The sequence below is a fragment of the Ochotona curzoniae genome, unplaced genomic scaffold, assembly GCF_017591425.1.
Source record: "Ochotona curzoniae isolate NIBS_2020 unplaced genomic scaffold, NIBS_Ocur_1.0 scaffold_3890, whole genome shotgun sequence".
Taxonomy (NCBI): Eukaryota; Metazoa; Chordata; class Mammalia; order Lagomorpha; family Ochotonidae; genus Ochotona; species Ochotona curzoniae.
In genome coordinates, this window is record NW_024467115.1 from 34820410 (window position 1) to 34844444 (window position 24035).

Below are 24035 nucleotides of genomic sequence, written 5' to 3' on the forward strand. Positions count from 1 at the left end.
TTTTAATTTCCATGAACTCTTCCTGGTTCTCTGTCTCCACCCCTCCCCCCCTTCATCCACCTTCCTGCGTTTCCATCTGAGTGCGATAGAATCCTGTCTGCTCCTTTTGGGGCAAGTTATTTTCTGTTATCTCTTTGAGATGTTGGTTATTGCATCCTTTTGGACAGAATTTCTTTGTCTTCTCACTTTGGGTTACCTTCTTTGTGTTGAGGGCTTTGCTGAACTCCTGCGTCCCCTGGCTCCCCATTCGTCATCTGAGTGCCAGGCAGGAGTTGCTAAGGGTAAGCTGTGCTGTGGGACACCTGGGCAGGCAGTCTTTCCACTCTCACTCCACGCCAGGTTAGGTTTCTCCTGTGGGGCTGGCCTCAGATTTACTGCAGCAGGGGGTGCTGCAGGAGGGGCCCAGGAGGAACTGGTCCCTGGGCTCTGCCAGGGTGGTGAGAGCCATGTTTGGGGCAGGACAGACTGTTTCTTAGGCAAGAGCCAGGGTTGAACTGGTCCTCCTTGGTTTAGACGCCAGCCTCTGACACACCCCTTCACCACAGCTGGGCCCTGAAGGAGTCTGATAGCAATACCTCCTCCACGTTCTCAGGCTTGGGAGGATCCGGCCTGGTCAGCTGCCCTAGAGTTAAGGTACTGTTTGTCCGTCTGTGTCCAGCTTCCAGGGCTTTGTTGCCATTGTTCATGTTCCTGTGGGTTTGTGAGTCAAAGGCACACAAGAGGCAAATGGGAGTGTCGTGGTCTGCTCAGCGAGGAACGCTACCAGGTGTGAATGTTGAGTCGGCTTCCTTAGTTGAGACGTCTCTTTTTAAGTTATAAATATGCAAGTCATAAAATTAAGACAGCTTGGCTGCATCTACGTTTGTAGGTCTGATGGATGTGGTGTGCTACTTTATAAATACTGCAGTAATTCATGTGCATGTGTACACAGCTGGGTTACAGTCTGTCCAATACATAAACAATTTTCACAAACAGTAAAATGTAATTAACAGCTGTAAGAATGGCCTGCCCTCTCTGATCTCTTCTAAGTGGTTTATATTTTTTGTAAAAGTTGAAAATTCAGTTGTTTTGTAGATATCAGAGAAGTGACTTCATTTCAGTGTGACTTAGTGCTTTTTATAGTTTCTGCACAGAAATCTGAGGATTGCTTGTGAGCACAGTCCATCGCTGGAAGAAATAGTTCATTTGCTGGAGCCTGGTGCAGAGCTTACTTACCAGCTAGAATGCTGTTTGTTTGAGAAATTTTTTCCTTAGAAAACACATCCATGAACCCATGTAGCTGTGTGTCCTTGCACATTATGCGTACCCGAATCACATGCTCATGCTTTCATGCTGGGTCATACTCGGGCAGGGGAGGGCGTGTGGTTCACTGGCCTGTGTCTGTGCGGAGACACACACACACACACACACACACACACACACACACACACACACACACACACACCCCTGCTTGCTCTCCCTGCCAGCCTCAGCATGGTCACTGTCCTGCCGTGTGACCAGGGACCTGCTGTGACCTCGACTGCCATCTAGTCTGCACTCGTACAGTTGGACCTTTGAAGCCCCAACAAAGGTGGACCGATGGTATTTCTGGACCGACTGAAGAATGCTGAAGGAGATGATCTTGCTGGTTATGAAATTGTGAGGTTTAAGGTGGCCTAAAATGCCTTCCTGAGAAACCTCTGGAAGCAGTGGTCCCGTGGGGACTGCCTGGGAGGACAGACCAGCATGCATCAGATAATAGCTGGAAGAAGCTTCATTGCTCAAAAGTGTGGCTACATGTTAGGAATCATTGTATTATCTGAATTTCAAATAATGCTTTTTTGTTTTCTTTAGACTTTTTAAATGTCTTTCTGGATCAAGATTTGGGAAAAGGGGGCCGTGGTACTAGTGCAGCACACTAAGCCACTGCATGTGACCCCAGCATCCCATGTGAGTGCTGGCTGTGCACTGGCTGAATCAGCTCCCTGCTCATGTTCCTGCCAAGGCATTGCCAGATCATCCAGGTGCTGGGAGACCAGGATATGGGATGAAGTTACTGGCTCCTGGTGTCAGCCTTGCCCAGCCTGTGTGCTTGGGCCTTTGGGAAATGGAACACGGGGTAGATTTGTCTCTTTTCTTACTGCCTTTCAAGTGAGCTTAAAAAAAAAAAACCTTGAAACAACAACAAGGAAACCCAGGAGAGTTTGCTTTCAGTGTGACTTTATTTTATTTTTATTGGAAAAGCAGATATACAGAGAGAAGGAGACAGAGACAGAGAGAAAGAAACATGTTTCACACAGCAGTTTATTGTTCCAAAAAGGCCACCGTGTTGGTGTTGGGTACCTTACTCGGTTACTGTTGACCATCCTGCTGCAGCTCACAGCGCTCAGCACAGGGGCCTTTCCCATCCCGGGTCTCTGTGTCAGGGGGCCTCTGGAGCAAGCTGTCACGTGAATGCTTGCGTCAGCATGGAACGCGTGTGAAGGGCGATTTACATCAGTTCTCCACATGCTCATTGTTAGTTGTTAGACCCTGGGAAAACTGTAGCTTAGAGCACACACTCGGCCCTTATCTGTCCCTGGAGAGAGCTCAAGGAACTGTTCCCTTTGCGTTTTGTTATCCATGTTTGTGGGTCCTTTACTTGTGCCATTATGTCATGAAGGTATATATCAAGGATCCAAACCTGACATAATGGAGAAATGGCTTTATGAAACAAACCCAGAAAGTTTTTGTTTTAATCTAGGCTGCTGCAAGGATTTTCCTGTGAAGTGGGTGGCTGATAAACAACGTGGAGTGTGGGGAGCCTGGGGTCAAGGTGTTGGGAAAGCCTGCTCCGTCCTGCCTTACCAGCTCCCCCAAGCTCACCGCTTGCCATGAAGCCAACTCTCAAGTGCCCACGGCCACAGGGACAGGGTTCTGCTGAAGATGAGAGCTGGGAACTCCCCCGGACCTCCCAGGTGAGGGCAGGCACCTAGTGTGGCACCGCTGCCTGCCAGGCCCTGCTGTCATCTGTAAGCAGCTGGGAGATTCTGCATCTGGGTCCTCCAAAGTGGGATGCAGGGATCCTTATGGCAAGACGAAGCATCTGCCTCATGTACCCACAGCTTTGTGATAATCCATAGGCTATGTTCTGCTTTACCAGTGGGAAGACAGGCACAGGAACATGGAGATATCCGATTTAGAGTTGCTGAAGTGTGACACATTGGTAATTTGTAAAGCTTTGATGATTAGAAATATACATTTAATCTTTTCACTTCTGCTGTCCAAAGTTATCAGTGGGAAATCCTGGTTTTGTTTTCCATATTGTGTACATGCCTTGTTTACTTTTCAAAAATAATTTAAAAGTTTGGAAGTCCATTTTCAGAATTGTGTCCAAAGTGGCAAAATCTTCAGGTTGAGTAATTCTAGTTCTTCTTAATCACAATGACTTCTTTGAATGACAAGAAGCTTACAGATATTTTCATTGTCTGTCTTGTAAGTCATCGTTTTCTAGTGTAGTTAATTCATATGCCTCCTCAGCATCTGTTAAAAAAAAAGAATAGCATTGTTTTTTAATATGAAATTTATACCTTGAGTTTGAGGTGGGAAAATCTGCACAGTCTGATGATAAAAATACTGAAGAGTACATTTGTCTTGTAAGTGTTGCCAACACTTCATATTCAGATTAATGAGTTTAACAAGTTGTTAGTCTACACTAATTTGATTTACCCGAAATAAGAAATTAAGGAAAAAGTATCGGGATCTTTATTAGTAACTCCTTAGGAGTTGGGACATGCAAATAATTAATTTTATTCTGTTTTCTTTTACACTAATTCAGTAGACTGGCAAGCATGCAAGATAAATTCACCAAGAGTTAATACAGATGCCAGATAGTGTGTGGAGGGATGAATTTGTCTAGAGTGAGCTATAAAGTGAATTTCTGTATATCAGATTTTATTTGCCCATTGAGATTCTTTAAGGAAAAAGAGGAATGCATTCCTGTGGGGAAGAATTGGTTCTGAGAGCTAGTAGTAAAGTCACAGTTTACAACTTGAGACATCTGTTAAGAATAAGTGTTGAAAAGTATCATTTTCAGTGATGTTTTAATCTTCATAGCAAGAAAATAGAGCAGCGGGTAGTCCCAGACCTTGTGCCTGGGGAGCTGTGGTCTGACTCCAGGGCACTGGGTCAGGCTCTCCCCCGTGGGGTGGGCCTCTTGAGCTCCTGCCTTCGCACTGGCCGTCTCCCTTCCAGACACAGATGGTTCTCTAGCGCTCCACTTGCAGCTGTCCCTGAAGGAGGAAGAGAAAAACCCGTGGTCCAGGCGCCCGTCCTGGTCTGGCTGGCCAGTAGAGGTGGCCGTTCTGCATTCCACTGGGAGAGCTGGCTGTGTCCCCCTCCCATCTCCCCAGGTACCTGCATCTCAGTGTGCTGCAGGTCCCCTGGCTGAGGTGGAGCTCCCGCTGCCTCTGGCCACAACCTCCCTTCCCCAACACAACATCCCTGTGGGGACAAGGATACTGGACAATGCCCTAGCTTCCCGGGCCTGGCGTGGCATGGACCAGATATATTTACCATTTAACAAATTACTTAGGTTTTAAATTTCATTCATTGACTTTCACATGTTTATGATTTAGAAACTGTCCTGTTTTATTGGTAGTGTTTGCTTAGAATTAAGGTTTGGTGGATGATTGATATTTGCTGGGAAAACGAGTACTTTGAAAGCCACACTTGAAGTGTAGCATAGACCTCTGTATGTAGGGATATGAACTGCCGAGTCTGTTGTAGTGGAACATTAAATATGTGTTTACAGTTAAGAAATTATGTCACCCTGAGCTCGAGGCTTAATCAGAATTAGAATATTTTATTCCACCAGTTAGCTTACAGTAGTACTTGCTAATAACTCCACACAGAATACTGCAGGAACTCGTGGCACACAGCCATGCTGAAGGAGCATGTGTGTATATTTGGGTTTTCTTTTTCTTTTTTTAAGATTTATTTATTTATTGGAAAGTCAGATATCCAGAGAGGAGGAGAGACAGAAAGAAAGATCTTCCATCCGATGATTCACTCCCCAAGTGAGTGCAACGGCTGATGCTATGCCAATCCGAAGCCAGGATCCTGGAACTTCTTCCGGGTCTCCCACACAGGTGCAGGGTCCCAAAGCTTTGGGCTGTCCTCGACTGCTTTCCCAGGCCACAAGCAGGGAGCTGGATGGGAAGTGGAGCTGGATAGGAAGTGGAGCTGCTGGGATTAGAACCAGCGCCCATATGGGATCCTGAGCGTTCAAGGCGAGGACTTTAGCCACTAGGCTGTGCTGCCAGGCCCAGTTTTCATTCTTGATTTCCAAGACGTAGAACCTTGGATTTGCTAGCATTATTCCTGGAAGGACTTTAATGTTTATCTCAGTAAGTTCTGTAATAGAGTTAAGTGTGTTTTCTCTCCCTTATCATTAATCTGGACCAAGAATGATCACTCATTGATGGAGCTGTACAATCAAGGTGTGAAGCAAGGCAGGTTTCATAGCTTCTTACTCATTGCACAGAGTACGTTGTTATATGCCTTATGTAGAGCACAGGTCCGTCTAGGGCGTTTTAACAGTGAAGTGTGCGGTGGGCTTAAACACTGTCGGTTAGCACAGCCTCCGCCTGGTGTGCAGCACGTGACAAGTAAATACGGATTAAACAAAGGAATCTACAGATTGTTGAGAGAACCCTATGAAAGGTCTTGCTCACATATGCAACGGAAAGTGTAAGAAATGATCTTTTTTTAAAAAAGATTGATTTATTTTTATTGTAAAGGCAGATTTACATGGAGAAGGAGATATAGAGAGAAAGATCTTCATCTGTTGGTTCACTCCCTAAGTGACTTAATGGCGAGAGCTGAGCTGATCCAAAATCAGGAGCCAGGAGCTTCTTCTGGGTCTCCCATGTGGGTGCAGAGTCCCAAGTCTTTGGGCTGTCCTCTCCTGCTTTCCCAGGCCACAGACCAGGGATCTGGGAACTGGTACCCATATAGGATGCCAGTGCCATCAGGGTGAGGACTTAGCCAGTGAGCCATCATATCAGGCCCAAGAAATGCAGATCTGGTCTCTCGACCAACCCATTTGGATTTTTTTATAGATGCATAGAGAAAGCTGGGTGCATATGGGAGTCCGGGGCTGTCAGAGTGATTCCTTTGTCCAGGGCTGGGTCATTACTAAGGTGCTCCACAGGATTGGAACTCTGGTCTGAGGAATGCAAGTTCTGTTGCAGTTAGCTGGTGTTTATCTTTCTTTAGTGAATGCAACGATAGCCAACTGTACAGGCAGTGACTACTGTGAAGATGTGGCAGGAGCGTGTGTGTGTGAAATGCTGGCTTCTTCCAGAGCCTCTTGGAGGGGCATTTCTCCTCTGTCTCTCTGTCTCTGTCTCTCTCTCTCTCTCTTTCTCCCACCCCCTTCTCTCTCTCTCTTTCTGTCCCTCCTTTCTCTCTCTCTCTCTCTCTCTCTCTGTTTCCTGATGGGTTTTGGGGTTTGAACAGCTTATGTATACTTTGTAGGAGACTTAGTTTTCCCAGTTTCTCTGTTGCACTATATTTTTTTAGCCTCACAAGTGGTTAATGAATTAACACATGCACTGCCTACACAGTGTGGCACAGTGGCGCCTGTGGATGACCCTGAAGGCACCTGCACCTTGTCCACAGTTGCAGTTGCATCTTTGTGAGAGGGAGAGAGCGAAGCAGGAGCACATGCATGCGCCTGCACCCTCCATTCCCTGGATGACCGCAGCCGCCAGGCTGAGCCTGACCCAAGAGCTGAATCTCCACGTGGCAGGCACCCACACACTTGGGCCGTCTCCCCTTTTGCCCAGGACTTAAGCCAGCACACTGAAAAGGATGTGGAAGTCCCCCATGGCGACTGACTGTGCTGCATCACAGCAGTTTTCTGACTGTGGGATAGGATGAAAGCAGCAAGCATTCAGGAGAGGAACAATTTCAGGAGAGGAGAGTTTTTTTAAAATTAATTAATTTATTTTTATTACAAAGTCAGATACACACAGAGGAGGAGAGACAGAGAAGAAGATATTCCGTCCGATGATTCACTCCCCAAGTGAGCGCAACGGCTGGTTCTGTGCTGATCTGAAGCTGGGAACCAGGAACTTCTTCCAGGTCTCCCACGCGGGTGCAGGGTCTCAAAGCCTTGAGCCGTCCCCAACTGCTTTCCCAGGCCACAAGCAGGGAGCTGGATGGGAAGTGGAGCTGCTGGGATTAGAACCGGTGCCCATATGGGATCTCGGGCATGTTTAAGAAAGGGACTTTAGCCGCTAGGCCGTGCCGCCGGGCCCAAGAGGGGAGTTTTCAGTTTGGCTCTTTCCTGGGCTTGTGCGGCCTCAGCCCTCGTGATGCGAGGCACCGGCTGCTACTGCAGCATGTTGTGCTGCACCCTGTGTGGGGGAGGGAGGGCTCAGGATGCACTTCTGCCTTGGTTGTTTTCAGTTTATTTTGGCTCATCGGGATAAAACCCCATTCTAGCTCCAGGAAGGCCTGTGCATCTCTGAAGTTCTGGAACAGTGCATTTGGGACCTGCAAACAGCCTGCTTTGGTGTAGTTTGCATTTTTAGCTCATTTGCACCATTAGTGCTGTGATGCACAATGCAAATTATTTAGCAAGGCCAAAGAATCCCGTGCAGTGCGTTATTAGAGCGGGTGCTTTAAGGACTTGGCATCATGTGGCGTGGTGGCCAGCCCGGTCCTCTCCCCTGCTTGTCTCTGCTCATAGAGTGAGGTGCTCAGTAACTTCAGGCAATCCTGTGGGTGAGGGGGAAGGGCCATGGGGAGTGTGTGGATTCCTGGAGTTTGCCCTCCAGCCAGTCTGTCTCCCAGCTGCAGGGTTGTGTTTGAGTTTGCCCTCTCTGTGAATTTTCGCAGTTTGATTCCTTTTCACACACGAGAATGGGGCCCTGGCTTTGTGAACTCCTAGTTTGCACCCTAACCTCACTGTTTTAGCAGGTGTGTGGTGGGAGTCGCTAACCTACAAAATGGGGTTCTGGTTCCCTCTATCATCACTTTAAGCCATAGTACCCTGGTATCGTACATTCTGTCCCCCCTCTAACTCCTAAGAGACAGCCCCCTGATGGGTTTCTGTGTGGCCGCTCCTTGCACAGCCGACTTTGCAGGGCCCAGCCTCACCCTTCCTGTCCTTTTTCTGCATTCCTCTTATACGTGGTGCTCTCCTCCTGGAAGCTCTGACCTCTGCACCCTGGTCTCTTATGTAGTGAGCCCTTGTCCTTCCCAGAGAGCCACTCCCATGTCCCGTGCTCCCAGGGGGAACCTGGTGCCCGAGTGCATCACCGTAGCCACACTGGAAACACACTCTTTGCTACTTTAAGGCACTTAAGAACTGGAGCCCATCCTGTTGGCATCGATGTGGCATCAGACAGGTGAACCCAGCCACCTGCTGGAACTGATCAATCATGTATCTGTGGTCAGTTATAATACTGTTTCTGTTTTTATTTCTGAAGTTTCATGTGTTAGTTGAAAGACCATCTTTAAATTGCCTGTTTGAATTTCTGCATTAAGAGGAGTACTCGGGCCTAACATTGTGGCACAAAGGATTAAACTGCCACTTGCAGTCCTGCATCCTCCATGGCCTCTGGTTCGGGCCCCAGCTACTCTAACTCTGATTCAGCTTCCTGTGAAGCACCTGAGAAAGCAGCGGAGGGGGCCAAGGGGTTGGGCCTCTGCGTCCATGTGAAGACATGAAAGAAGCTTCCAGCTTCAGCATGGCGCAGGCTTGAATATTGTGACCGTCTGGGAGTAACCAGCAGATGAAGATCGAATCCCCCCAACTGCTGTAACTCTGCCTTTCAAACAAACAGGCGTTTTTTTAAAAGGAGCATTACTCAGACTAGGTAACCCTTGTGGCCAGTCAGTTGCTTCACTACACTGGTGGTGTGCCATTGCGGCAGTGTGATACGCTGTACATCATTCAGGGACGGAAAGGACTTCGTGGCCTTACAGGAAATGGCCATATTGGATGATAATGTTGAGAGCTTTTTACAGATTACTAATTTGAGTACTGTAAGCCTTCCCAGTGTCTGTGCCCAGCTTTTGTCCGGTTATATTTTGTTCGCTCTCAGAATGTAAAGCAGTTTGTCATTTACTCCAAATTAATTCCATTTGTAATACTCAAGACTAAAAGCTAAGTGAGGTGAGAGAGATGCGTACGGCCAGTTACGTTATATCCTGAATTAATGTTTGTTATTTTTAGCTCACACCCTAGATCGTAGCTTGGGAACGGTAGAACCTTGACATTTTTTCAGGCTTTCTCCTCTCCAGCTTCTGTCACAGAGTCGAGATGCTAGGCTGTGCTCTGCTGTGAGCAGGGGCGTGCTCTGCTGTGAGCTGTTGTTTGAAATGAGTTCTTTGGCGAAAAAGTCACAAAGAAAGCTGTCCTTACTGGGTGTGTTTTCTTTCCTTGGTAGAAGGATGGCTTACCGCCATGCTTTGTTGTTTAATCCCGTGGAGGCTTTGCTGCAGCTCTCTTGGTGATTACAAGAGTGCTACATTTTGGCTAACAAATGTAGTAAATGTGATGAAAATCCCCTATGTTGTACATTTCTCTGAATAACATGTTTGTATAATATGCTAAATACTTCTGTTAAAGAGTTGCTTTCCCGCAATTGCAAATTCCATTCCAGATTTTAGTGTTGCTGAAGTGTACTGTTGAAAACTTGGGTTCCAAACTATATGGGTATTTGAAAAGCATCTGTAGTTTTTCTGTATCACCATATTATTTGAAGTTGAGCCTTTGAAAAGATTTCAAGTTGTATATCTGGATAGCATTGTTGATTTTCTTCTGATAAAAATTTTAAATGGCTATGCTTGGTATATGCTTGCAATGAAAGAATCTCAACTGAACTTGAACTGTGGTAATACAACAAGGTGGAGGAATCCACCATGGGGGAAGGGTTTGAGGAGGGGTGGGGGGGAATCCCAGTATCTATAAAACTGTATCGCATAATGCAATGCAATCAATAATAATAAAAACATTTTTAAATGGGTATTTATTTGAAAGTTATCTACCTGCATGTGCATGTACACACACACACACACAATCTTCCAATTGCTGGTTCATTCTCCATATGCCAGCAGGACCAGGCTGGGCTAGGCCAGAGCTAGAAGCTCAGGACTCAGTGTGGACCCCCATATGGTGGCAGGGACCCAGACACTTGAGCCATCCTATGCTGCCTTCCAGGGTGACAATGGAACCAGGATTCAAACCCCAGCACACGCAGCTGCGCACATTCTGCATCAGATGCCCAGCCCAGGACTGCTGGTTTCTGTATACCCCTTAGGACCTGAACAGACTCTTTGGGGAAATTTGCACAGACAGGAGAAGGCATGGGTGTGAACATGCAGGTAACTCCCGGTCACACAGTAAGGTGCTTGCACTTACATTTGTGGATGATGATGTGGTAGTGTTCTGATCCTGAGCCGTGGCTTGGTTATCTAGCCTTACCCTTCCTGGCCCTCGGACTTGCAGATTGGGTTCTAGCTTTCCCCTGTGCACTTGGTTCTGACCCAGCCCTCTGAAGTCCACATAGCTTCTGCTTTCCCACCTCAGCACCAGTGGCCACCCTGTGCACCACAGCCATCTCAGCTTGAGGTTCCCACCTGCAGGTGTCATCTGAGCATGGCACTGCTAGGTCCCCTCACAAGTCTGAGGTCATTCCCCTCCCCTCATGAGCCCCATCCCCTCAACTGCTGCTGGCTGGGGAGCCATGGCCAGTTGGTGCCGCTGACAGCCTCCAGCGGAGCGTGGGCGGCTGTCTCTATTCTTAGATCATTTTGAAAGTGAGACCCGTGGAGCCTCAAGTGTTTACAGATGGACTTCAGGAGGCCGTGACTCTTTTGAAGAGTTAAACAGGAAATAGAAAGGATTTCTATGAATGTGTGTAGAAGTGGTTTTTTCTGGCCATTGTATTTTCAAAGATTCTGCAAATCCGAAATGTTTAAGAACTGGTATTGTCTACCTATTCATTCACATAGAGCTTCTGTGGTAATCATGTTACCATGTAAATCTGACACGTGACTCCCTTCAAGTTCTTTAGTGAATGGTTAACCTATCCACACAAAAGCTGAACTTTTTCGCTTGAAGCATGGCTTTCCCAGCCTTCCAGCTTCTGCCCCTTTAGCCTGAACCTACCGAAATGGCTGCCCGCACCGCCCACCATGCCCTGCCTTGTTCCATGCGTCGCTGCCAGCTTCCCTCTAGCTGAGCTGCATGCCCGCTCCTGTTCCCTTCTCCAGTTTTCTTCAGTGTTCCTCTCTGCCCCATTGTCCCTGTCCCCTGGCTCCTGTCTGCATAGTCAACCTCTGCTTCAGTTAGCATTGGTCCTCCTGGGTTGAACGTACTCATCGTCTCTGCCTGTGTCCTCTACAGAAAGTGCACTCTGTGCCCTTGCCAGGCCTCAGGGAATGCTAGGATGCCAGGGGGACAGGCCCCGCCAGGACAGCCTGCTCCTGGCCAGTGGGCTTCCCACAGAGCCGCAGGTACCCTTGGCTTTTGACCACCTACCTGTAAGCAGTTGAAGGGTGTTGCTTCTCTCCCTCTGTACCACACACAGATGTGAATGGTTCACACTTGGTGACACAGTTGCCCTGCGAGCTGTTGGCGTTGGGGTGTTTTTGTCTTCTGTTTCTGCTCTGTTGAGCTGTATGTTTTGCAGTTTTCTCTACTCATTTTCCTACCTTTTCAAAGACTGTTTTCAAAACAGCCAGATTTCCTAGTTGAAACCTGAACGTGGACAGTTTAATCCTAAGAGGAGATGGGGACAGACTCTCAGGTTGTTTACAGGATTGCAGGGAAGGCTGAAGAAGGGGAAGAGCAGAGGAAGGTCTTGCTGTGAGAGCTGCAGGCACAGGTGGGCATCCCTGCCACTGGCACTGAGCACAGGAGGCCACAGTGGGGCTCCCATTGGCAGCCTTGTTGTGCATTAGTCCAGTGGTAGAAAAACTCCTTCCATCGCCGTTTCTTTGTGTTGCCTGCTGATGAGTGAAAGACCCAGATGCATGCAATGGGTTGGCTGGGTAGCTGCCAGTGCCCTTGTTGCAACTGGGCTTGGGAAACCAGTGACTGGCCTTCTCAGCCTCTTTTGTCTGACCCAAGGTTCCTGAAGAGTGTGTGACGTACCAGGAGAGGGTTCCAAGCCAGGCAGCCGAAGGGCTTGGGACATGGTCACCAGAGCTGCTGCGAGGCCTGCAGAGCGCGTGCCTCTATCGGCGTCTTATCTTCTTGTGGTTTACTGGGGAGGCCATGGTTCCACACCAGCCTCTCGCCAAACAGGTGGAGGAAGGATTGCAATACCATCTTATCAGTGGAGAGGTGAGAGAACTGCAGCCTCACACGGAAACGGTCAGCAGCCAGGAACGTGCTGTGCCTGCCCCCGTGCACCAGCCGTCCGCCCTCTGCTGCCTGCAGGCTGTGGGCTCTCAGCAAGGCTTGTTCACACCAGGCCTGTGCACACAATCCACTTGCGAGGGCCTGAGCTGTGTCCTTGCGTATCTGGTTCTGCAAGGCGTAATTGGGTGTTTTGTATTCGTGTCCTGTCTACTGGCTTTGTTTGATGTTGTACCACCTCTCCGGATGACTGAAACCATATGTCATTCAGATGGAACCTGTGCTTTGGCTTTGGCCTGACAGTCACTTGGCTATGGCATACAGCAGTAAAAATTATGAAAACTGTATCTGTTCATTAGACTCGTGGAAGTGACAAGCACTTCTGTGGTGTGCACCCTGGCAAATGAGTGTAGTAGATTAAGCCTTGCCTCCCCGCTCCCCCTGAATTGTGTATTTGCAGAGTTCTGTAATAGCCAGATAGATGAGCACTTTAGAAATTGTGGTGATAAAACGGTGTCTGGGGAGCGAACTGCCTCAAAACAAGCGTTAGAAGAGATATTGTTTAGGATTCTTTCTTATATCACATGAAATACTTTGCAAACTCTTGAGAATTATATTTTAAGAGTATTTTCTTAAATAGAAAGGCAGTTTTTGTGATACAGTAACAGGTTTCTATCTGTGGTTTTTGCAAACTGACTTGAACTCTTGCTGTGAACTATACAGACGTGGGGTGTGCGTGCATGTATGTGTGGAGATGTATGCGTGTTGGTGAGCTTCGCACCTGTGTGGCTCAGACCAAAGACCTTTCCCGTCTGGTAGGGAAGCCGTGAGTTGGCTCTTCTGTGGAGCAGGATAAAAGCAAAGTAAAAACTGCAGCAACCCAAGTCGCCCCCCTCTGCAGCAGCAGATGGCAAACTGCAGTCAGAGAAGGCCCTTCCAGCGTGAAAGTCCGGAAGTCTGTTGGAGCTGGGCTGTGGGCTTCTGGGAGCCCAGCTGCCCCTCCGGATGTAGGGCCGAGCTGCCAGGAGGCAGGACAGTTGGTAAGGAGATGTAGGTTAATGTCACTGGGGACGTGGCTGGGTGCAGAAAGAGATCTTTCCTGGGGGAGGGCGACAGTGTGAGGAGATGTGGGAGGCAGAGGGATTGGAGGATGGAAGAGAGGGGAGAACGGGCAAAGACAACAAGGGGTGCGGTGAGAGAAGGCCAACTCCAAGGCATTTGTAGGGTAAGAGAGAAAATGGTGAGGTGCCTAAAGTAGCACACAAACCTGTGTGAAGGTTAAGAAGGTAGAAGTTGTGCCTAAGGAGAACAAATTGATTGCTTTTGGTGAATGGTAGCTTTATTGTTTTAGAAAATATTTGTTAATTTTCTCTAGCAAACAAGAGCTCTAAAGTTGAAAGCAGTCTGCATTTCCAGAGAACAGAGATGCAGGGGAGAAGCGTGGGTCAGTCCTGTTGGCTTGGCAGTTGATGGAAGAGATATTTCTGCAGGAGTTGCCCGGCTCTGCCAGGTGCCTTTTCATTCAGATCCTGCTTGCTGTTCAGGGCTCCCTGGGTGCAGGGTGAGAGTAGGGGTGCTGGGGTGAGCGCTTCTCTGCTAGGGGAACCCTCAGGGTGCTGACCTGGCCCCGGGTTGAGTGCTTGTTTATGGCATTTGAATGTTTTTGGCAGAGTTGAAGTTCTGGTGTAGTCTTTGTCCTCTACCCTCCTCCCCCCAAAATTTTGGAAATTTATCCTTGTACTTACACCTTTTTTTTCCTTTTGAGATGCTTATTCGTACGCGGACACCCACATACGTCCGTACGTGATGGCACGTGTGCTGCCTTCAGCAGCTTCCCCTGCAAGTGAGTGCACGTGGTGCTATGTTTTCGGAATGGCAGCCTTTCCTTTTCAGGACTGGATAAGTTCTTGTCCCTCAGTACAGTGACTGCCTCCTCTGCTCAGTGCTGGAGTTTGGGTTTCTGTCTCATGGTCAGGCCCCTGTTGAAGGAAGCAGTCACATATTCCTTAAGGATTGCTCCTGCTCCAGAATGCAGTGTTTAATTTCAAGGGTAGCACGCACACCTGTCGCTCTGTGGCTCATGTGGGTCCCTGTTGAGGTGTGCGTGTCACTGAGCAGCCATGCGAGGAGGCAGACCTGAAGCTGTGCAGGGCTGACATTTGATACTGTCGCCCATAGTGTGAGTGGTAACTCATACTTTTGTGCCTTAGGTGGCCACCAGTACAGCTGATGTAGATGTGTTTAAGTGCCTGCTACATGCAGGTGTGAGCCTGGGAGTTCAGAGTGCTCCGCCGTTACCTCAGGTGTGCCTAGTATTCCTGCGTCTTTAGCTCCTGGCTTTTCCTCACTGCTACATGGGTAGCTGTTGCTAACAGATAGCTCTTACCCTTGCCTGCTGGGCCCCTCCTGGCTGTGCCGGCCCTTCTGTGTGAAGCTCGCCCCCTGATCCTCCAGGACTCCCGCCTAGCGCCAGCCATGTCGGCTGTGCTGGTCTGCTGCTGCAGTCTCTGCAGTTGATATGCAGGGATTTTATGCTTTCTGCAGGACCAGGATGGTTCTGTTAACACCTGACAGTACCTGTGGCCTAATGGGAGGTTACCTAATGGGAGGGCACAGATACTGACCCCGAGGGAGTCTCACGGGACCTTGCTGCCCGTCAGGGCTGCACCCGGTTTGCATCGAGAGCAGAGATCTAACCATGATTCTGTCATCTGTGAGTGGACCTGTGGTCTCAGTCATGTAAGATTATTTTCTGCCAGTTGATACCAATTCTTTCCTTTTCCATGGGATTGTCACAGGATACACGAAATGGTAAGTGGTTTAAGATGTTCAAAAGTTCTGTGTAAAGTTTAGGGATCTTCAAAAAGGTCATGAAAAATGTATGTTTTTAAGAACTATGTATGGTTCTCACAAAATCTCTTTTGCACCAAAATCCCTCCCTCCCTCCCTTCCCTCCCTTGCTCCCTCCCTTCCCTCCCTTGCTCCCTCCCTTTCTTCCTTCCCTCCCTCCCTCTCTCCCTCCCTCCCTCCCTTCCTTCCTCCCTTCCTTCCTTCCCTCTCTTCCCTCCCTTCCCTCCCTTCCTTCCTCTTTTTAAAGTAAGTCAGTCATCGGAGAAAGACAGCAGTTGTCCATCCACTGGTTCTCCTTTCAGATGTTTAGTTGCAATTGGATTAGGCCAAAAGCAGTGACCCAGAGCTCACTTGTGTCCCCCTTGTGGGTGACCAGGGGCACAAGTCCTTGAGCCATCACCTACTGCCTGCCAGGATGGGCACTGGCCAGGAACTGGATTGGCAGTGGAGGAGTCAGGGCTCCTAGCAGGCACCCGATGTGGGATGCGGGTCCTCCAGTGGTCTTTCACTTGCTCCTCTGTGGCCTTCTCCAGAGTGCTCTAGTCTTACTGCCGTTGTCACGAGTAAACGTGTTACACCAAGGTGTACCTCGTAGTAAACCTTTGTGCAAGAGTCAGTACTTTGATTAGCTTTTTACTATATTGTATGGCAAACTGGATTTTATTCTGCATTTGTCAGGGTGGAGGACAAAATAAGATATGACAGCATCTAATAAGCGGAAGCTCAAGAAAAGGAGAGTCCTGTGGCTTAGGCTGCATGTGCTGAGAGCGAGCCCCCAGTTCCTACTGCTGCCCAGGCCCCTGCTGTGCTGTGAGCTGGTGGGCACTGAGTCTGCCCAAATTGGAGTTCCACGCCAGGCGGCAGTGCCTGTACCCGGCTTTCTCAGGAGTGTTCTGTCACCCAGTTTACTCTTCGCAGCAGTGTCACTGCTAATCGTGGGGAGTACTTAGAGATAGTTTTCTAATTATTTTTCCCTGTGTAGTTATTTGCCTGATTATTAATGTAAGCCTTGCACAGAAGCCATGGTTGGGGAGCCTCAAGGTTACCCCCTGGGACTTGGTTAGGCCTCCATGGTCAGAGTCCTCTGCTTACAAGGACAAGTAGGCCACCTTGTCCTTGGGAGGCTTTGCTGTTCTTTTGTGATCTCTGTAGAAAATACAAGAAATTGTAGTCCTTCCTTCTTTCGTTTTTTGATTTGGAATCTGACTTTCATCTGTCCCACCTTGCCCTGCCTGCTCTGGAACTCCACCCTCTCTGTGCTGTCTTTTCCCAGGCACGTGTTTCTTGCCTATCCTGTGGGGCCTCCTGCTCCCTCCTGCTGGTCCCTGCTCACCTGCCTGTGCACTGGCTCTAGGTCCCTGCTGGGGCTTGGGGCTCTTCCTCCCTGATGGGCAGCAGCTCCTAGAGGTGGGCACTTCCTTTGCCCCGTGGGACTTTGTGTCTTTGTATCACATGGGTGATTGTTCCTGCTCAGCCTCTTAACCTTCCCATGAGTTTGAAGTTCTGACCTTAGCACTTTGTATCTGTGGCATCTGCAGGCTACAGAGCGCTGTTCCTGAGTCAGTGAACTTTGATGTTTTCTGACATGGCATATACTTGGGGGAGAACCATGCTCTGATTCAGTGGCCCATTTATGGGAGCGAGAAACTAATATATTAGGTCATAATCAGAATTATTTTTGAAAGAGGAAGGAATTTGATACATAGAATAGGACATTGAATACACAGAGTTTCCCAGTTGCCTTGTCCTGGGTTCCACACTCATACCAGGTGGGGCCGATGCCCAAGGAGGTGTCAGAGTGACTGACATCTAGGTGTACTGGGTCCTGTCAGCATCATGGAGAGTAGAGCAGTCCAGTGGCCTGACCTGTAAGCACCACCCAGTGACCAGCATTTCTCTGTAAGGAGGAAGTAGCTGTAGGCCGTAAGTGGCCGCAGCATCTCTGCTTAGAATATATGACCAGTCTTTGCCAATTCTATCTTGACCCCAGAGAAATGCTTCTTGAGCACGCTGTTGTTTTATTTATTACTGCTGGGAAAGATTTTCACTGTTCTTGTAAATAATATTTTTGAAAGCAAACTGTCCAATGAGCAGTTAAGAGATCTTATTTCCCCAATCATATCCACACTGTATCTTAAATGTAGGGGGTTTATTGAAGTGAAAGTCATGTGAGGTGCTGTTTGAAGCCTGAATTGCTTTCCAGTGGTGCGTAAGAAATTGTTTTCAGAGTTAGAAACGACACGGTGTGAGGAGATGGTTTTTGGAGTCTCGGCTTTCCCCTTGTCTGTCTTTGAGGGGCAGGGTGCCTGCTAACCTCCCGGCGGAACAGGTAAAAGGCTTTTGAGTTTCACCGAAATCCTGCTTACCTCAAAGGTCCTTAAACTGGAAAATCTGGGGTGACATCCACAGTGAAGCACTCTTTTCAGGAGGATAAAGCTGTTTTGATGATCATTGATTTTTTTTACTACAAATAGTTTATAATGGTGAATATTGATGTGTTGTTAATGTAAGTGGAAGAGAAAGTGGAAGAAAGGAGATACTTTGTTGAAACTTTCAAGTGAAAAAAAAAATCAGTAAATCTTTTCTTCTTGTCCCACCTGCCCTCAGGAGTCTCTGTAATTGTGTGCAAGTGTCAGCATCCTGTGCTTATCCCACACTGTTCTTGGGGGGAAATCTTTGGTGTATTATTGTTCCTGGTGATGTTGTTCAAAGTTGCAGCTAGCTTTTCTCAAGGGAAATAAGTCAGTTATTTTCATTTTCTGTAAATTCTGACATGTGCAGATATTTCATCGGCAGTGTTTCTTCGTCCTAGCTCAGTGTTACCCAAAAAGAGTTTATTGTATGTGTTACTAATGCATTCTGTGACATAGAAGAAGTCAGCTCTGACCCTACTCCAGCCTTGAGTGTCATGCCTATGTGGGTGAGTTTTGTGTCTGGACATATGTGTAGTTCATTTAAACCATGTAGATTATGAAAGCTCTATATTTAAAATACAAAGTATGTGTTTCTCCCCTTCTGCCTGTGTCCTGCGTATTCCCTTTGCCCATGTCCTTTGGTGCCACAAACAGGCCCCCGGTGTGCCTGTGAACTGCCCATCCACCTCCACGGGCTCCTGTAGTCCACCCATTGGATGTCCACAGGTGAAGGCTTGTGTTTGTGACTTCAGAACTCTCCCGATTCTAAGCAGGCGGTAATGTGGTGCACAGTCGGGTGGAGCCAGGCTTGGCTTTCCCAGGGTGCAACGATGGGTGCACTGCTGTTCAAAACAAGAGTCTGATCCAGTGCTCGGTGGGCCGCGTGCACAGGATGTGACTTAGGTCTCTGCCTCCCTCTCTTCCTGTCACAGCTCAAGCTGCGGTGAAGGGAATAAAGCCCACCCAGGAAGTTGCTCAGCGACACCCACAGGGTTCAGGGAGGCACTTGTGCCTGTGAGAGGGCTGGGCCAGTGACAGAAACTACTTCTGATGCAAATGGACTCTGGATTCATACACTGTTCACTTGTTAGAGTGCGGTCTGCAGGTCAGGGTGAGACAGCAGGATTAACTGCGCTGAATGCAGGCCACACAGCCTCTGCATTCTGTCTGCTGAGTCACTGTGCGTGCCTCCACTTGTGCCAAGGGACAGGCGGCCCAGTTAGACCCCAGTGCTCCGTCTTGCGTCCCTCCGCCTGCTTGGTTTTCAGAATTCACAGAAGAGATTTGGAGCCAGGTTGGGTCATGGCCACGGTCTGGACAGGCCTGTGGTATTACTACTATCTTCCCCAATCCTTTGTTTTCCGCCACATACATCATTTAAATGTAGAGTCAGAGTAATGAATACCAAGATGTAGAACTCTGAGAATATATTTTTAAAGATTATTTCCAAATAATGCAGTTTTGAGGGCCAGTGTGGTAGCATCGAGAGCAAATTCTCTGCCTGCAGCACCACCAATCCCATAAGGGCGCTGGTTCGTGTCCCGACTGCTCCACTTCCCATCCAGCTCCCTGTCTGTGGCCTGGGAAAGCACTGGAAGATGGCTTAAAGTCTTGAGACCCTGCACCTTCGTGGGAGACCTGGGGGAGCCTCCTGGCTTCAACTCATCTCTGGCTGTTGGAGTCATTTGAGAGTGAACAGGTGGATGGAGTATCTTTCTTCCTCTTCTTCTTTCTGTAAATCTACATTTCAAGCAAAAATATTTAAAAATACAGTGCAGTTTTGAATTTTTCATTTTGGGGGAATTGGTAGTTTTTTCTCCTCATATTTTAATCAGCCTCATTTCCTAAGTCTTTCTACCTCTTTCTTCCATTGTTCATTTAAAAAAATACATTTTGCATTTTTGTAAAAACCCATTTATTTCAAAGTGTTACACAATGGCCAGGTCTGGGCAAGGCAGAAGCCAGGGACCTGTATCGTCATCTTGGTTTCCCATGTGAGTGGCAGGGAAGTGCTTGGACCCCCTGTGGCAGCACCCAGAAGGGAAGCCATTGCTGAAGGGCTGGACCTTACCCACTAGGCTCCCCCCACCGCATCCTTCCTATTTTAAGAGTTCCACCTCTTGGTGGAAGGGCTATCTGAAGGGCTTTAGATAGCTGCCAGTCAAATCCACAGGGTCCCCCACCATGCCCTCATGCCCTGTGAATCCCAAAGGGAGATTCGTCCTGCTTCCCACTGCCAGGCTCCCATTTCTGCTCTGCTCTGGCAGGGACTCCCTTTCGCAGGCCTGTGTGCTGTGTTCTTCCGGAAAGCAGCCTCCCTGGTCCTGCAGAGTTGCCACTGCAGCCTCAGCAAAGGTAATCCCTGAAATCCTGCCTTGGCACAACGGCCTGGGCAGCTAGGAGAGCTCCTAGCTCCTCTTTCTGTGCTAAGGAAAGCAGCCTCTGACTGGCAGAGCAGATTAAGTGGGAAGCCTGCAGGATCCGGCCTTGGTGCCTCTCCTCCCCCTACAGCCCCAGGTGTCCTTGCCACACTCCCCCAGAGCCAAGTGGGCGTTCTCAGAAACAAGAACAGCTCTAGCCTGCCGTGGATCTTCAGGTCCTGCGTGAAGACCTGCCCACCTCTCCTAAGATGTGTGGAAAGTACTGCTTTGACTTTGGATTCTGTAATCTAGTCTCATTTTTAAGAAATTGGAACAACTGAAAGGTTGCATTCACAGATGCAAAATTACCTGTTACAGGGTGGATAATAATATAACCAAGATGGAAAGTCCAAATTGCTTTCCAGCGAGCCATCTTCGTCGTCAAACAAAGGCACCACGTGTGTGCTTTCCTGGACCCGAAGCTGGCAGTGTCGCTTTCCAGTCCGCCTTATATGTTCCTGGGGCTGCTGCCCTCCCTCCTCTGGCTTCCCGCTGGCCCTGGGAGCTCCAGGCACGGGCCTCCTGGTGCCTTCCTGTGGCAGGATTTCTCTTACCTATGAGTGACTGCCTAAGTTTAGAATGGAAACTGCCCTTTGTCAGATGTTTGTAATATAGATGTTGGCATCCTGGATGTCAGAGCTTCCACATTACCAGTCCGCACGACTCTTGTTACTGTTGAGTTTCTCCTGCTTCTGGACCGATACGTGCATGATCAGGCAGCTAGCTGCGTGGGCGAGTTTTCTGCTACTCCAAGGTTAGACCACTCCTTTGCATGCTGGTCCTTTTTTCCTCACAAGTAAGGTAGTGTGAGTTAACAGTCTTTTGGTGTTAGGCACCCCTCTTCATGCCAAATTAGTGTACATTGGAAATTATTGTCTATGTTTTGTAGCTAAAAATTCTGTAATAAGACCCATCGTTCTATTTATTACACATGTACTTTTCTCTGTGAAACTGCAGATTTTTTTCCCTCTGTTATTGCTTCTATTTAAGAAAGAAATAGACTGCCAATTGTACAGATTTGTGGTACTGAATGCCCTGGATGGGTCCTTGGGAAGAAAGAGTTTTAAAGTGCATAATTAGGGCACTTGAGCATAAAACTACAATTATGTCCTTGTGTGTTAATTTTGCGTACTGTAGGAGTTTCGTTCTACGCTAGTGGTAAGTGGGAGGAAGCATTGTGCAGCCAGGGAATGCCGTCACTTCATGAATATTTCAATAGCGTCTCCTTTAATTGGCTGACCTGGAAAGGAAGATGAAACATCTGTAGCTACGTGGTACAGAATACAAAGGGTGTACTAGAGCCTTCTTTGTAAAAATAACTAAAAAAGTAATCTTCTTTTGTGCAGTGCTGCTTTCTGTGCCTTTGCCATCGTTCGTGCTGTTTTAGCTCCCGTTTAATTAACAGTAAAGACGAACAGGGTGAAAGCAGTTTGGGTAATCAAGGAAAGAAATCAAGAAGCCGAGTGGTCTGCCTAGCCTTTGATACGGCATTCGATCAGCATTGAAGGCACTGGGGAAGAGGGTCGATTTGCTTGGTTGACCTGTCCAAGCGTGGGCTGCTGGGTATAGTGTTCCAGCACCCTCCAGAAGCCTGGAGTTAATTGTGTGAAAACTAGAAGATGTACCACTTTACAAAGTGGGTAATAATGTTGTGGGACTTGTTGCTCTAAAGAGGTAGCATGAACTGGAAATATAAATTAAGAGTATAAATAAATTCATGGCTAATAGATTCATAATGGTTATTAGCAAGAAATGAAGGCTATTCAGGATCCGTCTCTGCCTTTTTGAAATTGAGGTCATGAGAAACACTCCCATTTAGTTCCCACAGCTTTTACACAATATTCACGCTGCAGAACATTGGTCTGACCTACTATTTGCTTAAGCTGTGATTTGCTAAATATAGAGCAGTTGCATTTAGAATAAGCAGTGAAATTTTTCAGGCCATTAATAACTGTAAAGAAATTTAAGCAAGATCATATTTGTATTCTTTTATCATGTTATGTCTTGTCTTTTTTTTTTTTTTTAGTAGTAGTGACAAGTTTTCTGACCTGGTGATGATGTTTTACTTGTTTATTTTTGAATTTTCATCCACTTGAAATAAAGAGAGGGGCAAAGAGGAAGGGCGGGGCCAGACGGAAGCCAGGAGCTCGAAGTTAGTATCCGAGTTTCCAGTGCAGGTGACGGGGCCCGGGAGCCATCACCAGCTGTCCCTTAAGGTGCGTTAGCAATAAGCTAGACCAGAAGCAGGGCAGCAGGGGCTTGAACTGGCACTCTGTGGGCATTGTAAGTGCTGGTTCATACCGCCCGTCATGTGGTACCTGCCTCCATGTTTATGTCTTCATAATCTTCATTATGTGCACTTTGTTCAACAAGGCTGATAAAACAGTTTTGCCATGAGGAAAAGAACTCCCTTTGAGAACTTTTCAACTTTCCCAAATTGAAAGAGGTGAATTTGTTTTCTGTTAGGCAGTTTTAGGCATTTCTAAGCTTAACGGTGAAGGGTGTTAACTTATTCTAGATATGTCATTTTCAATCTGTTAGAAAATAGCTGTGCTTGGTCTGGAAGTTTCTGATAGGAAGTAAAGCATAGGTAGAAATGGAAGTTGGTGCTATAGCCCCATGAGCTCTGTGCAACTAACTGGGTGTATAGTTAGCCATGGTAACTAGCTGGTTTGCTGCTCCTTCGCTACTGTAATAAGTTCATCACTGTGGGCTGTATTTTCTGTTTATTCGAAGCTGGGCAGAAAAGAAGCAGCTTTCTAGCTTTAGCATGTGTGATGCATGCAGAAAGTGCTCAGTAAAGAGCTGGCTGCTCTTTAGGTTTTTAGACCTAATACGTGCCCAGTTGTTAGATTGGTTTTGTCCTTAGAGAAGCCTAAGGACAACACTTGCTTTCCTTTTCAGCAGGAGAGCGCAGAGGGCATCGTGCCTGAGCTGTGAAGCCTCCCTGAGCTGTGGGTTGGAGCAATGGCCTTGCAAACTTGATGTTTTATTTTCTGACAAGTTAGTTTTGCCTGAACTTGTTGGCATGTTCAAATCTTCTTATGCAGCCAGCTCAGCCATGCATCAGCTCAGCATCAGAACTCCTTGCCGAGGGGAGTTTTCAGTCCATCTCTGAGGGCACAGGGTGTCTGATCCTCGTGTGAAATCAGAAGCCAGCAGAATTTTTTTTTTTAAGATTTATTTTTATCATTTTTTATTGGAAAGGCGGATATATACAGAGAGGAAGATCTTCTGTCCGATGATTCACTCCCCAAGTGAGCGCAATGGCCGATGCTATGCCGATCCGAAGCCAGGAGACTCTTCCGGGTTTCCCACGCGGGTGCAGGGTCCCAAAGCTTTGGGCCGTCCTCGACTGCTTTCCCGGGCCACAGGCGGGGAGCTGGAAGGGAAGCGGGGCTGCTGGGATAGAACCGGCGCCCATATGGGATCCCGGGCGTGCAAGGTGAGGACCTTAACCACTGCGCCATCGTGCCGGGCCCAGAAGCCAGCAGAATTTACCGCATTCAAGTGGATCTAGGGAGCTTCTTGTATCTTTGCCTTCCCATTTGGTAGAGTTTACCTGGAAGGGCTCTACTGTATGAGAAGCCAGCAAAAATTATAGAGCTCTCTGCTGTTCAAGATAAATTGTTACATACTTTTTGATAGCCCTTAGAAAACAGCAATAAATAATCCAAAATAAATTGTGTTTTGTCTTAGATTCATGAAAAATATTGAGTCTCTTAAGGCATAATAGCAATTGCTGTGTATTCTTCTAGGCTGTTCTTCACACACACTGTACAGAATTTTCATATTCAGAAAGAATATGATGTTTATCATATGAAGTTTTGTAACCTTTTATCCATTAAGGTCCAGTCCAGTAATCGCAGTGCAGACATTTTGCAGTTAACCACATGTCCGTATATGTGAAACATTAGAATATTTTTAATGACTCCATATTATTTTATTGAACCACTCTGGACTTAGACATGTAGGACATTTTCATATATTTGGAAAAGATTAATTCATTTA

The 24035-nt window shown here is 47.6% G+C and overlaps 1 protein-coding gene across 3 annotated transcripts in view; it reads left to right on the top strand.

Annotated features, from left to right (window-relative positions):
- The window catches only part of ARID1B (AT-rich interaction domain 1B), a 358041-nt gene that overhangs the window by 84569 nt on the left and 249437 nt on the right, over window positions 1–24035 (top strand). Inside the window, exon 4 of one of the 3 annotated variants that reach the window (XM_040965219.1) lies at window positions 21188–21201. The exons of the other annotated variants lie outside the window; for them this stretch is intronic. Coding sequence (XP_040821153.1) covers window positions 21188–21201 — 14 coding nt within the window. The remainder of the gene's footprint in view (window positions 1–21187; window positions 21202–24035) is intronic. 3 annotated transcript variants of the gene reach the window in all.